General features: G+C 46.0%; 1 protein-coding gene across 1 annotated transcript in view; it reads left to right on the forward strand.

Annotated features, from left to right (window-relative positions):
- The first annotated feature begins 6,700 nt into the window (after window positions 1-6,700).
- SUSD1 (sushi domain containing 1) overlaps window positions 6,701-17,073 on the forward strand; it is an 83,137-nt gene continuing 72,764 nt past the window's right edge. Inside the window, exons 1-5 of the mRNA XM_056848957.1 lie at window positions 6,701-6,864; window positions 8,162-8,326; window positions 9,555-9,643; window positions 14,424-14,555; window positions 16,517-16,672. Coding sequence (XP_056704935.1) covers window positions 6,701-6,864; window positions 8,162-8,326; window positions 9,555-9,643; window positions 14,424-14,555; window positions 16,517-16,672 — 706 coding nt within the window. The remainder of the gene's footprint in view (window positions 6,865-8,161; window positions 8,327-9,554; window positions 9,644-14,423; window positions 14,556-16,516; window positions 16,673-17,073) is intronic.

A 17,073-nucleotide genomic window follows, 5' to 3' on the forward strand; every position in this document is an offset into this window, starting at 1 on the left:
AATAGATTCCTTTGAAATGTGGTGTTGGAGGAGAGTGCGACGGATTCCGTGGACTGCCAAAAAAGCAAATCAGGGGGTTATAGATCAAATCAAGCCTGAACTGACCCTAGAAGCTAAAATGACTAAACTGAGGCTGTCGTATTTTGGTCACGTCATGAGACGACAAGAGTCACTGGAAAAGACCGTCATGCTAGGAAAAGTGGAGGGCAGCAGGAAAAGAGGAAGACCCAACAAGAGATGGATTGACTCAATAAAGGAAGCCACAGCCTTCACTTTGCAAGATCTGAGCAAGGCTGTCAAAGATAGGACATTTTGGAGGACTTTCATTCATAGGGTCGCCATGAGTCGGAAGTGACTTGACGGCACTTTACACACACACACAGTGCACTTTGCTGTGTGAACTGGCAAAATCCACTTGCAAACGATCGTTAAGGTGCATTGAAGGTGGATTCTGAAGAAGTGAGCTGTGGCTCACGAAGCTCATACCCTACCAGAAAATATTTTTGAAGGTGGATTGAAAGTGCATTATTTGGGCTGTGTGAAATTCTTAAGATTGTTGCCGCCTTGGGGGAAATCCGTGTGAGAATGATTTTCCTTGAGCGCGACGTCCAGCAATGTGTGGGTGCACTCACTGTTGGACGTTGAGCTGTAGTAAACACTTGAGCCCCGTAGTAAACATCTGCAAATGGTTTTGCCTGGGTGGACAAGACAGTCCAGCAGCTGAAGGATGGATATTATGCGAGGCTGACACAATATCCAACACTCAGCCCTTTAAACTGTGCGCAAAAACGCAGGGGAGGTTTGGCCTTGGATTGGCCGCTCTCTAAATGCACATTTTCTCCAACCAAATTCTCAAAACTAAAAAGCCCCCCATGCAGAGTTTTGAGAATTCAGATGGGGAAAATGTGCATCTAGAGAGCGGCAAATCCAAGGCCAAACCTCCCATGCGTTTTCGCCACCAGTTTAATGCCAGAATTAAGCCCTGCAGTGGCTGAGATATAATATTATAATGCTATAATGTAATATTATATATGCTATAATATAATATATGCTATAATATTATATAATATTATAATGCTATAATATTATAATGAAGATGAAATGTTAGACAGCGTCTCTAGGCCCATGCGGAGCGCACACACATAACCACTGTGTACACCCAGCCCACAGCATGCATCTGGGATGGGAGGGAAGGTCAAAGGATCTGAACCAATGTAAGGAGCCCCACCACTGTCATTTTGACTTTACCTCTGAAATGGGAAGGAAAGTAACTTTGGGCCATTTGTGAACTGATAGCCTAGCCTATCTTATAGAGTTGCTGGGAGGATAAACCAGAGAACCTCCTTGGGGGAAAAAGGTAGTAACCTTAAGACATTTTCTCCTGACAACAACCCTTTGAGGTAGGCTAGGCTGACAGGAAACGACTGACCCAAGGTCACCCAGTAAGTTTCATGGCAAGTGGACATTTGAACCAGGGTCTCCTCATTCCGAATCCACTACAATAAACTACACTGGCTCAATTTTATTATTTCTAGAGCCTAGGTACCTTATTGAAGATCAGATGCACAGCAACAGTGTATTAATATTCTTTAACAGTTTTCAGGCAGTGAGGTGGAGACAGATTTGTTTACCTTTTTAGATTACTGTGTTTTGCTCTGTTTTAGTTTGTTTTTATTTTATGATATAATTTTGAGTAGCAAAAGATAGTTAAATCATGCTAAGAGGTAACCAAGCTGTGTTGTGTGGTATTGGATGTGTGTCTTATAAGCTCTGTTACACAACCATTTCATAATATAGATTTCTCCCTTCCTTTTCCTCTTTTCTCTGTGACATTCTATTTCTCAATATAATGCTACAGCTTTTCCCAAGAAGTACGCATCTCTCTGAGTGCTGTCATCTCTCTCAATATTGTGATCTCCTGGGAACACCTCCATAAGTCAAGGCACCTTAGTTAAACAACACTCTGTTGTTTTAATGCCTGAAAGTTCTAGTAATCATAAAATCCAGGCAATTTGGCAGAGAGAATCCACATGCCCAAAGAGTATAATTTGGCTATTTTTCAAGAGGGAGACAACAATTTTAAATAGCTGAATCACAGGGAAAAAATGCGTGCATCTTGCAGTATCATACCTTTGTAACTTGTCTTTTAGGCACATGCAGACTTTTATCATTTCATGTTTCTAGTTTAAACTTTATATCAAAAATTCCAAAATTTCCAGAGACTGTTCATGCTCATTTGTTGACAATCTGCTGCATATTAACAAAATTATGACACCTCAAAGTTCCCAAATGTCATTTTATTTTTTAAATACTGGTATGTTATACAGGTATGCACGATTGGTAAAACAAGTCAATGGCAGCAGCCTGCCTAATTCAGAAATTTACTAAGTGTGTATGTAGCAAACAATTGGGAAAGCTACACCTTAGAATTTTCTGCCTGGATCACAACAGTTGTTGCTGTGGTGGGGGAACATGCTGCCTTTTATTAGTGTATTGTACAAAAATTCATCAGATAGTTATGTAGCAAATATATGAGAAATGTATGAGAAATATTTGAGAAAGCTGCACCTGTTGACGTTCTGCCTTTGAGCTCAATGTCAGGAAAGACCAAGGCAAAATGTGGGTCTATGGAGCCCATATTGTAGCTGAGTATAATATGTCAGACATGTAGAATGGATTTTAAGGCATGCCTAAAGTTAGAATTTCTGCTCTTTTTAGAGCATGTGATTTTTTTAACCAACCCAGAAGCTTAAGTGAAATTGCCCTAACTCTTCTCTTTAAACAAAAGAATCTTTGGTCCTTTTTCAGTCCTTCTTTCTTTTGGTCCTTCTTTCAAACCTACTCAACATATGTTGATAAATGGATTCCCTGTGCTAACTTCCCAGCATCATCTTAATTTATTAGGCTACATATATAGTCCAAATTTCAACACTTATTTGAAGTACCAGATACTTTTCTTAAATCAATATCTCCTAAACACCCTGAAACTTGTCCTGGATTTAATAATCTTCATTGTTTGTGGTGTTCCTTTGAGCTTGATTGTATTTTGTTTTTTAGCTGACAGAGGTCCTGTATCATTGTGTGTGTGTGTGTTAAGTGCTGTCAAGTCGCTTCCAACTCATGGCGACCCCATGAATGAAAGTCCTCCAAATTGTCCTCGCTTTGACAGCCTTGCTCAGATCTTGCAAATTGAGGGCTGTGGCTTCCTTTATTGAGTCAGTCCATCTTTTGTTGGGTCTTCCTCTTTTCCCTTCTGCCATCAACTTTTCCAGTGACTCTTGTCGTCTCATGATGTGACCAAAATACGATAGCTTCAGTTTAGTCATTTTAGCTTCTAGGGTCAGTTCAGGCTTGATTTGATCTATAACCTGTTTTGCTCTTTGGGAACCATAGGCCTTTAATGAATGGGTAGTTAGCGTCGCGATCGCTGCTGGACTACTTTGGGGCTTCGTTGGAATGATGTATGATTTTTCAGACCTTCAGTAGTCACTTTGCTTCCCCCCACCGCATCTCCCCCCGTTTTCAGGATGCTGTTTTGCCACGGATTTAAAGTCTGCCTTGATCCCAAATTGAAAGCCAGTCCTGTGCATAGTTTTGCATCAGGTTTGTCTCCCACGCCCATTCTCTGATTTCCCACCCTCCCCTCTTATGCCTCCTCTGGTCAGTTTCACAGCAGTTGTTTTCAGACTTCGGGAATTTAACAGAGCCAGGCTGATCCCCCCCTCCTCTTGGCCAGTTTCACAGCTAGTGTTCTCAGACCCCAGGGATCGAACAGAACTGGGCTGATTCCTCCCCCATCCTCTTGGTCAGTTTCACAGTGAGTGTTCTCAGACCTCAGGAATCAAACAGAGCCGGGCTGATTTCCCGCCCTCCCCTTATACTCGTCCTCTTACAGGCATGAAAGATTATTTTTGTTTGCCAGTGCAAGATTACCGATGGAACGATGAAATGGAAATGACTGTGCGAGTGTTTTTATGTTCTTACGGCCCGTACATTGAAAATGCCAGAAACAAACTGGCTTGGGGGTGGTGGTATCAGGATCCTTCTCTGCTTTGGCTGTAAAATGGCCACTTGGTTCAGTTAAAATGAAAGAATCCCGCTGCGGGGCTGGTGGGGGCTGGTGACATATTTCAAAAAATCACACTACAGCCAGTTACAAAGGAACGTTTTCAGGGGGGAGGGATTCAGAAGCTCCGCATTGTCACGGAACCACAAGGTACTCCTGGAATTTATTTTAGGGGAAAGCCCCTGTGCATAACGTTTTGAGAATTTGACTGCAAATACTGTGCAGTTAGAGAGCAGCAGATCCAGCGGAAACAGATCATGCATAAAACTTTTTAGTCAAAATGCACAGTTTCAGTATATTGCATAGTATTGCTCAGACAGGTAGATCTTAAGCAGGTAAACGTTTATTCAGGAGCACACAGGTACAGCATGGGCAATCCACAAGTTCAAAGCTTCTAATGACCACTCAACCTACAAAGCATAACTTTAAGCACAAAGCACGCAAGCGGCCTGGGAATCGGAAAATAACAGAGCCTTGTGAGAAACAGGGAGTAGAGGGAGGGAAGGGAAGCAGGGAATGAGCTCAGCCATAATACTGGAGTTGCCCACTGAAAGCTCAAGGGGGGTGAACGGGGACCGTCTGGGCAGCGTAAGAAAACGAAACCAAATATACACTGAAACAGACCTGGGCCTAACTCATGTCAAGAGCCTGCCTGAACAGCACAGCTCTTGACACCTTTCACCACAGATCAGCTAATAATAATCTGCATTTTCTTAAAGATGTATTTGAATATTCCTTGGTGTTTACCCCCCCTCCCCATTCCTCTGTATGTCCCCTGGCAAGTGTCAACTGTGTTTTGAAATCCCAGATGTTGATCTTAGTTATTACAAGCAGGGGACACACAAGGACTTATGGAGGGCATCACATTTTCTTTTTTCCCTTCCCTGAAAGCCCCTATACCCTCTGCCCCTATTTCTACTTCCTTCTCTCCTTACCCATCAGCCAACCAACTTTGATCTGTCCCCCTGTCTTCAGCTTTCCCCATTTCCTCCCTGGCAGCCAGTCCTTGAGAAAAGCCTGGCACAGTTGTCAGGCCTTTGCTGGTTCAGGCTTGATCCCTTGACATAACTCTGTCAGATCATTACTGGTTCTAGCCTGGCTCTGGCTCCGTGTCAAGCGACCTTGGTTCACATGCTTGTAAATACTGTGTATACTTCCCTTCCTGCCTCTCTTCATGAGAATTCATATCTCGGGTTTACCTCATTGTGTTTTCCTTGAGTGGCTAAAGTGCTTTTAAGCTAGAGCTTTCCCAATTGTGGTCATTAGCAGCCTTCATCTGTTTCTATACAGTCAGTTCTTATATTTCATTTTCAGTCTTCGGTGCAGCTCACATATGGGACTGCGCCTGTGTGCAGGCCTGCCGCCGGAAACTTTTATTAGCCTCAGACCTCTAATTGGGGATGCCCCTCCCCTTGACAGGTGAGCCAGCTTCGCGGCGAAACCACCGCGTGCTCCTGGGTGGGGCATCCCCTTCCTCCTCAGTTCCTTCTTTGCCGCCGCCAAGAATGAAGCTTTTTCCTGACCTCAGAGTTTTCTTCTTCTTCGGAGCTACTTTTGATTTGTGAGTTTTCAAGCTGCTCAGGGCTTCCTGACCAGCCCTCGTCGACTCCTTCCCTTCAACCCATACCCAGAGAGACAAGAGATCTCCTGTGCCTCAGTCCCCTCAGCCGCGTGCTGAGGGCCGATATGGCGCCTAAAATGCCCTTCAAGCTTTGTCCTAAGTGTGCCACAAAGATCCCACACACAGACCAGCACGATCTGTGCTTACTTTGTCTGGGGGAGGGACACAATGTTTCGGCATGTAACATCTGCCAAAAAATTTCTACCTGGGCTCGCAGTGCCCATGCCGATCGATTGTATGCGGAACTGTGGAAAAAGGCCCTGATGGCCCCTTCCCCATCAGCCGATTCCAGAACACCGCGAGATGCGCAATCTGTCTGCTCGGCTCCTATCTCGCCGACGGCCGGATCCAGCTCGGATCCGAGACCTTCAGATCCGTCCCCTCAGTCAGATCCAACGCATGACTCAAAGAAACAGAAGCACAAGTCAAAACACAGAGACAAGCCCAGCAGCTCCAGCCGCCCGAGCTCCAAGCCGGCTACATCCGCGCTAACAACCTCGGATCCGACGATCCTCGAGACGGTACCGATCTCGGTACCGAGGACCCCGTTGTTCCACTCGGGATCCCCACTCCAGTGCTTTTCTGATGTTGAACTGGACCCGTTGGAGGGCCCGCTCCTGCCCTCGGATTCGACCCCATCGGATTCGAAGAGAGTTTCACAGTCTCTCTCTGCTCCCACTACTCAACCTACCATCTCTCCAGCTCTGGTACAGGACTGGATCAAATTTTGCAGATACAAGCAGATCAGTCTGCAGGGCAAGCCACTTGCCCTTAACACCCCACAGCTGCCCTCACCCTTCACTCCTCTTACTCAATGGAGTCCTAGGGTCGACTCAGAGCCAGATGACTCAGAAGCAAGAACCTCAGTAGACAGCTCGGAGGGCATCTCTGGACCCTCTCCCGATGAGTTGGTGGGGGATACCAAACCAGTCTCACCCTCAGAGGACCTAAGACTGAGGACGGAGCAAATGATCTGGATGGCAGAGGCATTAGACTGTCAAGAATAAACAAGCATGCTGTATTATTTTGACAGGACAGCTGAGAAGGAGCTGTCAGTAAGAAAATCGATCCACTTGATCTTGCTGATGCAAGTTGTAGTAATGACTTGCCCCAGCAGAGTGGACTGGAGAGCACTGGATGGAACCGGTGGTGTGATGCAATACCTACAGGTGGCCAGGCAATTAACTTTACCAGAGATGTGTATATAAGGAGCACAGCCTCTAGGGTTTAGTGTTGGACTGAATATACTACTAAGCCGGAGGCTTTGCTGGAATTTGAATATAGAGCATACTAACTGCACTGTGAATAAAGGAGCACTTTTGTATAAGCTGCCGTCTGGAGGAGTTTCTTGGGCATCTGATTAAATCCGCTGAACTCGCGATGTAGACATCAACATCTCCACATCAGACAACAAACCCAAAGATAAGATACTCAGCCACCTATACCCTGATTCACCGGGCATTGCAGCCTTCCCCATCCTAGAGGGACTATCCGATGTCACCAAATCTGTTTGGAAGAAACCAGCTTCTGCCCCTCCATCGATCAAGAAGATAGAGAACCTCTATAGGGTCAAGCCAGACTCCACAGAGTTCCTGATGGTCCACCCTCCCCTATACTCCATAGTCATGGGAAACGCAGACTAGACAGAGACAAGGCCAACACTCCACCCCTGTGGACAAAGAGAGCAGGAGAATGGACCACCTGGGCAGAAAGGCATACACCTCCTCAGCGCTAAGCTTCCGTATCGCAAACTACCAGACGATGGGGGGCTACCAACTTTTCCTCTGGAAAAAGCCACCCCTCACCTAGATCTTCTGCCTGAGTCCAGGGCCGCCCTAAAGCTCATCCGAGCGGAAGCAACATGCTTGTCCAAACAAGGGATCGGCGCGGGCAAGCATGTTGCCAAGATTGCAGCCAGGTCCATCGCCACGGCAATCACCTTGAGACACCACTCTTGGCTACGCACCACTGCCCTTCCCCTTAGACACAAGATCTCAGATCAAGGATCTTCCGTTCGAAGGTGATACTCTGTTCACATCAGGTACAACCGAATTCCTGACTAACATCAAGAAAGATCGCCAGTCTGCATGATCGCTTGGCATCACTCCCTCATTTCACACTCAAAGAGAGAAATTCCAACTTTGTCACCAGAGCCCCACTACTAGTATCCAGCACAAGGATCAATGGCAACCCAACCAGATATTCTGACTACCAGAAAGGCCACTCAAGGAGAATTTCCTTTCCTGGAGAGACTGGCCAGATTTGCTGAAGCTTGGCATTTCATTTGTTCGGACTCTTGGGTTCTCAGTCATTTTGGAGGGCTACTGCCTAGAGTTTAAGGCTCAGCCCACTTGTTTCCCCGCGAGTTCTGCAGGGGACAACCCTTTTCCAGAGTTTGCCCCCCAGTTACAAGAACTCCTGCTGAAAGGCGCTGTTCAAAGAGTTTTCCCAACTTGTTTTGGTTTTTTCTCCAGAATTTTTATGGTGGAAAAGAAGGACGGAGGTTCCAGACCAATTAATGACCTCAGAGTCCTTAATAAACGTTTACGGATTTCAAAGTTCCATATGGTCTCACTGCCTTCTGTGATGGAGCTCATTACCCCCAATACGTGGTTCGCAGTTTTAGACCTCAAAGACACGTACTTTCATGTTTCCATACAGCCCGAGCACAGAAAGTACCTTATGTTTCGCTGTGGGGAGGAGGTTTTTCACTACACAGTGCTTCCCTTCGGCCTCGCTACAGCCCCATGAGTCTTCACAAAATGTATGGCTGTGGTTATGTCATTCTTTAGGGACAAGGGGTGTAGCATCTTCCGTATCTAGACAACTGGCTTATTACAGCCAACAGCCAACTACCTTGTCGTCCCATCTCGAGCTAGTTCTGTCCACATGTGACAGGCTAGGTTTCATGGTGAATCTAAAAAAGTCCAAACTGAGACCTTCTCCATGGGCCCAGTTCATAGGAGCAGTCTTAGATTCCCGCAAAGGGAAAGCCTTCCTGCCCCAAGAAAGGGTAGTAGCAATCAGAAGCATGGTGCAACTCTTCACAAGGTTTATCTCCGTCCAGAGGCTATTAGGCCTTACGGCTTCTACGACAGCTGTTACCCCCTTCGCTAGACTACAGATGAGGGGTCTCCAGAACTGGTTCCTTAGGGCATTTGACTTCTCCCGACACTCCCAGCTATATAGACTCTCAATTCCTAGGGGAATTCTAAGATCTTTACAATGGTGGCTCTCAGAGTCCAATCTCCTAGTGGGTATGCCCTTCGGTTACTGGAACCCTGAATTCACTCTAACCACGGACACCTCCCTGGAGGGTTGGGGTGGCCATTGTGGCGATATGTCTATACAGGGGAGATGGGATGCCGGGGAACCATCCCTGCATATCAACCTGTTAGAACTACGGGCTGTACGTTATGCACTTAACTCCTTTACAGATATCCTGGGGGGGGGGGTCCAGGACTCTTCTTCAATCCGACAACACCTCCACGGTGTATTACATCAACAAACAATGAGGCACCGGCTCCATCCCATTGTGTTTGGAGGCACAGAGAGTCTGGCAGGTGGCTCTCTTAAACGATATTCATTTGAGGGCCATACACATGGCAGGAGCACACAACACCTGGGCGGATTCCCTCAGCAGGAGATTCTTCATGAACCACGAGTGGGAACTCCAAGAGTTTTTTCTGCAACCAATCTTTCAGGATTGGGGAGTATCTCAAGTCGACCTGTTCGCCACCAGAGAGAACAGAAAGGCGGAGAGGTTTTGTTCCCTGGTGGGGAGCGACCCGGAATCCTTAGGGGATGCCTTTCAGATTACCTGGTCGGGCACCCTTTTTTACGCCTTTCCCCCCTTCTCTCTTATAGCGAGGGTTCTGGGGAAGATCAGAGCAGACAACACCTCGTGCATCTTGATAGCTCCCCTGTGGCCCCATCAGATCTGGTTCACGGAACTAGTACACTTAGCGGGAGGGAACTACAGAACCTTCCCCAGACACCCAGGGTTGCTCAGGTGGGGCAACCTCAATTACCACGATGTGGACAGGTTACATTTGGCAGCTTGGAGAATAGAGCCTAGCCAGAGGCGGGCCTTTCTTCCCCAGTAAAAGAAGTGTTACTTCAGGCCAGAAAACCTTCCACACGCTATTCTTATGATAGAAAGTGGGAGAGGTTTGACAGATGGTCCAAGTCTTGGGGTCTTTCTCTTTTTCTCCGTCCGCTCCCTTGTATCCTGGATTATTTGCTGGAACTGACCAAGACAGGTCTCACAGTTTCCTCTGTGCGAGTACATTTAGCCGCAGTTTCAGCCTTTCATGATAAACTAGAAGGATACACTGCTTTCTCACACCCCCTTTCCAAGCGTTTCCTAAAGGGGCTCAATAACTTGTTTCCCCCGATACCCAGGCTGGTCCCTCAGTGGTCCCTCTCCTTGGTACTGGCCAAGCTCATGCTGCCCCCATTTGAACCCTTGGCCCACTTGCATTTATCTTTACTTTCAGTCAAGGTGGCATTCTTAGTGGCTGTCACTTCTACCAGAAGGGTTGGAGAACTGGCTGCCCTTAGGATTGATAGCCCCTTTCTTAAGGTGTACAACGAGAGAGTGGTCTTGCACCCCAGCCTCAAGCACCCAAGCCCAAAGTGGTCTCTAGCTTTCACATGACCCAAGACCTGGTACTCCCAGTCTTTTTCCCAAATCTGAATTCTTCAGCTGAGAAGACCCTCCACACCCTGGACCTCAAGAGGGCCATCCTGTATTACATTGACAGAACAAAACACTTTAGAAAGTCAAAATAACTTTTCATTTGCTACCAAGGTCCCAAAAAGGGAAAGCCAGCATCCCCCCAGTCCATAGCTCGATGGGTTGTGTCAGCTGTAAAGCTCGCTTACAAGGAAGCAAACAAGACATGTCCTTTAGAAGTCCGAGCCCACTCTACCAGGGCCCAGGGCTCTTCACAGACAGGTTCCTATCCGCAACATCTGTAAGGCAGCGATGTGGTCAAGCGAGGACATGTTAATCAGACACTACGCCTTGGACCTACAGGCAAGAAAAGATGCTGAAGTGGGAAAGGCGGTCCTCCAGACATTGTTCTCATAGTTCTACACCCACCTCCAGATGGGGTAAGCTTGTTAAAATCCCACATGTGGGGCTGCACCGAAGACTGAAAATGAAGACAGTTGTACTTACCTGTAACCTGTTCATTGAGGTCTTCGGTGCAGACACACATCCCTCTGTCGACCTACAAAAAAAAGGGGGGGGCAGGGAAGAGTCAAGACTAGAACAAATTAGAGATGTCGGGCTGACTGGTTCCGTGACATGTTTGCCACTTGGCACATATGGGCCAATTATCCATTGATTGACTAAGGTTGGTGGCGGGCGAGGAACTGAGGAGGGAGGGGATGCCCCGCCCAGGAGCACACGTTGGTTTCGGAGTGAAGCCGGCCCGCCTGTCAAGGGGAGGGGCATCCCCAATTAGAGGTCTGAGGCTAATAAAAGTTTCCGGCGGCAGGCCTGCGCGCAGGCGCAGTCCCACATGTGTGTCTGCACCGAAGACCTCAATGAACAGCAGTTACAGGTAAGCGCAACTCTGTTTTACCTTTTTGCTCCTAATAAAGTATACTGCTTCAGGATCACCTGCCTGAGTGTGTTTGCTTATGGGATGCTACAGGTAAACTCCTGATTCTGACAACAGTTGTGCAATGCCACATGCTAAACTGGGTTGAGTTGCGTGGTGCTGGCCAAGCTGGTCCCAGTTGCATGGTGAGAACCTGCAAGGACTAGCAAGGGGCACCTTGCTTTCCCCTGTATCTTCCTCTTTCTTTCATCCTAGAAGCACCTATATCCTCAGCTTTCCCTGTTTTCTTCCTGAGGCATGCAATTGGGTAGTGGCAAGTTGCTGAGTGGTTGCTGCCAGGCTTTGAGGAGTTCGGTCTCCAAGGACTTGTCCCTCAAGGCCAAAACAGTTCTGGAAAGGGCCCTGTCCCTCCTGTGTTTTACTGACAAATTAAGACTCGAATGCTGGCAATACTGTTGTATTTGCCTAGCAACAGACACTGAGGAAATTCATTTCTTAAAGCTACAGGTGCGGTTTCTATCATTTGGGTGGGTTAAACTGCAGTGGTTTGGGTTTTTTGGGGGTTAAGATTTCATATTTTTCTGCAAACCTGGGGCCTTTCTCAGTTTTTTCTGTCAATGCCCCCAATCTCCAGATATAAGTATCCACAGATGGGGCCATGCTGAGAATTAGCTATATTGATGATTACTCGCTAAAAGGCTGTCAGCTTTGATAGAAAGGAGAGGGATGGAGAGGCCCAATCATTTCTCCAACTCCAATCCCCACCCTTCCTTACTGCAATGTGGTCCTCAAATGCTGGAATTAGCTTTCCCTGTAGGAATGAATGCTGGGATTGCAGTCACTCAAGAACACCATTGGGATATAGTGGTTACAAAAAAGCAAAACAAACAAGTGCAGCAGTAATATTTATTTTTCTGTGAGAAAACTTGAGTTTGTGGTAAAGTGGAAAGGAATTTGATAAGTTGTTTATAACATTCATATCTCATTTTTACTGTGACAGTGAAAGGCATCGGTTAATGACATTGAGATAAAAATAAACGTTTTGTCTCCTATGACAGCAAACCACAGAGCAGACTTAATTTTTTTTACCAGTAAAATGAGAGCACAGCCTGCTGTATGTTTCTTCTACACAAATTACATGGAAATAAATGGGCCTGGTTCTCTTATTGTGTAGATGCCCCTCATTATAGCTGGGCTTTCCTGAAAATAGAAAATTGGCATATCCAGGGAAGTTTCTCAAAGGCTTTTGCCTGCTGTGCTGGTTTTCCATTTTCAGGAAGCAATTTTTTAAAGTGTGTGTGTGTAAAGTGCTGTCAAGTCGCAGTTGACTTATGGTAACCCCATAGGGTTTTCAAGGCAAGAGACTAACAGAGGTGGTTTGCCATTGCCTTCCTCTGCACAAATAGCTTTGCATTCTTTGGCATTCTCACATCCAGTTATTAACCAGAGCTGACCCTGCTTAGCTTCTGAGATCTGACGAGATCAGGCTAACCTGGGCCATCCAGGTCAGGGCTTTTGTAAGCATAGGAGAGCATTAAAATGTGATTTCATCATCTGCAGTATTAAGTGGTATGACTATGGCGTATGTAGACCAGGTTGAGGGCTTGCATACAGTAAGTTCTTGGCAGCTTGTGCTTTGCAGGAGTGGATTGGCTGTTTAGCTGACTGGGAAAGTTCCCACGGGGCCAGGGCCCTGGATGGCTGCTAACAACCAGGAGCAATTAGGATCAAGCCTCAGTAGCTCGGTGAGCACTTCAGGGGCTACTCCGCTCAGATCTGGCTAGTGGCACCTGTCCTAAAACCACGCCAAGGTCGACCAAGATCTGCCTTATGGTTCCTTAAAACAAAACCCCAACTCCTCCTTCTTGACTGGGCTGGGGACACTGGTAGATATGCTGCCACCACCTTCCCCCTGTTTCCAACTTAGGTGCTAGGCCCACACTCTCAACCTTACCCACCTCACAGGATTGTTCCAAGGAAAAAATGGAGAAGAGGAGAATGTTGTAATCCACTTTGGGTCACCAGTGGGTAGAATAGTGGGGTTATAAATGAAGTAGGTAAAATAAATGTTGATGGGTCAAACAAATGGTGAGATTTCAGTCATAGACCCCATTCCATTTCCACCTCACCTGTCACCATATACTTGTTTTCCTATCTGGAGGTAACTTAAAAGATTTTTCTTGCCCAGCTCACATATGCACGTGTGCTTTTCTAAGGCACATTTCATCTTGCTACAGCACCAGCTCTGGGGTTTGGTTTGGCTTACCTGATGCCTTCTCCTGCTCTGTGGCCAACTTGTTGTTAGAACAAACAAGTGGAGACCTGAAAGGAACTTGTGGAACAGCTACCCCCATTCCTTCCATCTTCCCCCCTCTCCCCCTACTTCTCTGTCTCTCACTCTTTCTCCCTCCTGCCTCCACTTGTCTTACTGTCTCTCTCCTCCATGCTTGTCACTTTATCTCTCTTTCTGCCTCCCACCCTATCACTCTTTCTCTTTCTGCTGCCCCACCCAATCACTCTCTCTTTTTGCCCCCCTCCATCACCGTCCCAGCCTCCCACTTGCTTCATTTCCCTTTCCCACAGCAGCAGTGGTGGTGGCAGCACTCTCAGCCACCCACTGACTCCCCCCCACAGCAGCAGTGGTGGCAGCAGCTCTCCCAGAATCACAACGAGTCTCCCAACTACGGGGATCAGTTCCCTTAGGGTTATCATCTCCAGGTTGGGAAAATCCTGGAGATTTGGAGATGGAGCCTTGGAAGCGTAAGGTTTGGACAGAATTCGAAGACATAACTGTAATTAGGCTCAGCCTAGCCAGAAGTATTTTAAGTCCCATTAATATTAATACGTGTTTAGCAGTGCCATCCTAATAGAGTTACACTCTAGTTTAAGCCCACTGACTTTATAGAAATCTGAAGCCAGCCACGGTTAATATTTGGCAGGGTGACCACCACGGAAGTCCAGCACTGCTATGCCGAGGCAGGAAATGACGAACCACCTCTGAATGTCTCTTGCCTTGGAAACCCTATGGGGTCGCCATACGTTGGCTGGCTGGATTGTACCCATTGAATCCAGAATGCTTACTGTCCAATGCTAGCTAATTTCCAAACTTTAATGTATAGTATTTTAAAGTGTAATTAAACTATATTAAACTGCATTTTTACAGGTGCCAGTGGTGATTTACATCCCAGTGTATGTGCCTCTTGCCACACCGACGCAACGTGTCAGCAACAAGATGGCAAACATGCCTGTATCTGTAATTATGGATTTGTGGGTAATGGAAGGAACCATTGTCTAGGTCAGTGAAAATTTACAGACCAGCGTGTGCTTTATGACAATTGACAAAGCTAGACCGGTGTTTCTCAACCAGGGTTCCCCAGAACTCTAGGGTTCCGTGAGAAATCACTAGGGGTTCCACGAGAAATAGTGATGAATAGGCTAATCATGAGCCCTGACCCGGATGGCCCAGGCTAGCCTGATCTCGTCAGATCTCAGAAGCTAAGTAGGGTCAGCCCTGGTTAGTATTTGGATGGGAGACCACCAAGGAATACCAAGGTTGCTGTGCAGAGGAAGGCACTGGCAAACCACCTCTGTTACTCTCTTGCCATAAAAACCACAAAAGGGGTCGCCATAAGTCGGCTGCGACTTGACGGCACATTACACACACACAGGCTAATCATATGTAAATCATATGTAAGGGGCTCCCTGAGACATGAATATTATTTCAAGAGTTCCGCAAGGGTAAAAATGTTGAGAAACGCTGGGCTAGACTAACACTGTAATCCCTGCCCCTAATGATATTAGATGTTTATTATAACAGCTCACAGGCCTGTTGCAACTGTAACCTTTCCCAATGTATTAGTTAACTGTAAAGAGACCCGGAGTGAGCCACAGGTGTGAAATGCTTGCTCAATTCCCTATGGATCCAACCCTTGCCCGATATACCATAGCTTGTGAAGACATGTTTAATTCCTCCGTAACTTTACGGAGCAGATGGCACAATCATCTATCCCTAACTCGCAACTGCTTGTTCTGTTCTCTTCTAATCATCACTTCCCGTCTGTGAGCTTTTTAAAGAAACTTCTCCTAAAATGGCCCGCAGTATTTCCTAGAACATGTATCCACAAAGGACACTCTTGTTAATAGGACATATTTTGTGATGGGTCAAAACCTTCCCCACTCACTACTTTGTGGCACAAGTTGGCTGGTCGTCAAAGACAGACATGTTATAGGCTCTCCATGTACCTTTGTGAACTAAATAAATGATCCTGGTGATGAGCACACACCACCAGTTTACCTTATTTTATGCTTGCTTTTTGCAATCTTCCCTTGTGAACAAGTGCTGGAAAAAAATCTGTTTTGTCAAGCACACCCAAAAAGCTTACATTAAAGCCAAGTGTAAATCTCAGTTCCCTCCAGCCTTTGTAAATTCTTAGATTCCTCCTACTGCTGCTACCTTATTTTTTTCTAAATTTGGAGGTGATATACAGGCAGTAGGAGCAGAAAGATCTCTGTCTCCCTATCCTCCCCCCTCCCCTCACTGGAACAACAGCCCTATTCTGGTTGTTGCAAGCTTTTACATACTATATCAGTCAAAATTAGGGCTGTCACCCAATTAAAGAGATGCTTTTCAATTTATTGAATCAGTTGCTTGATTAGCAGTGCAGTCCTAAGCAGAGTCCCACCCTTCTAAATCTATTGAAGTCATTGGGCTAAAAAAGGCGTAACTCTGCTTAGAATTGCACTGTAATTGACTTAATCTTACATAAATTTGTGTATAAAAACAGTGGGTTGGATCTTATGATTCTGTTCTGCTTTGTAGGAAGAGTCACATTCCACCAGTAGAAGGCTCCATGCACCAGAGAAGAGCTTAGCCATGGCAGACCTGAATCATAGGGTCACAATCAGTGGTTAGAGCAACCATGTGTCATTACAGGAACTGCATTTCCACAGGCCCAACGATTTCTGCCGAGGGAGCATATTTTATATATATATAAAAACAGCCAATACATTTTATATATAATCTTAATATATGATGTTGCCTAGCATCATCTCTCTCAAGAAGGACATAGCGCCTATATATTTAAAATGCATAGTGCATATATATTTAAAATGCATTGATCAGCCGGATGCATTGACTGATCAGTCATCAATTGATTCAGAATACTTCTATGCTGGCTCTTCAGAGTCTTCTCTGAAGAGTCCTGGACATTTCCCCCCATCTTTAAGCTAAGTGGTGAGTTTTCAATGTGTCACCAGATAAAGATGAATGTCAGATCGGGACCAGTGAGATTTGTGGAGAGCATGCTTCGTGCCATAATACCCATGGAAGTTTTTATTGCGTTTGCCTTGAAGGCTACAAAGCTTCCAATAACAACAGTGAATTTATCCCTAACGATGGCACACATTGTATAGGTAAGTAGAGTAATTAGAATACATTTCTATTGTTTTCCTTGACATTTCTGTTCCTTTTTAAAAAAATGTAGAGTAGCCACTTGGTTTGGTTTTCAGCTGTTTCTTACTTTATGTTTTCGTCCCCAGTAGTGATCACTGGGTTCAAAATATTCACGCCCTTTGGTCCCACTAGTACACATGTGCCTGATATTTTTTTAGCAAAATAGATGGGAGCAGCAATCAAGAAAATACCAAGGCCCCTGCTTCCACTTATTTCACCAAGAAAAACAATTAAAGCAACTTAAGAGAATGTGGGCCATTCTGACAGGCCCAACAGAAAAATAGGATTTTTGGTATATTCCTCCGCTGCAGGGCGAGCCCAGTTTTACCCCCCATGCACCATCCCTCCCCTTCACCCCACC

This window comes from Euleptes europaea, chromosome 4 (genome assembly GCF_029931775.1).
Source record: "Euleptes europaea isolate rEulEur1 chromosome 4, rEulEur1.hap1, whole genome shotgun sequence".
Taxonomy (NCBI): Eukaryota; Metazoa; Chordata; class Lepidosauria; order Squamata; family Sphaerodactylidae; genus Euleptes; species Euleptes europaea.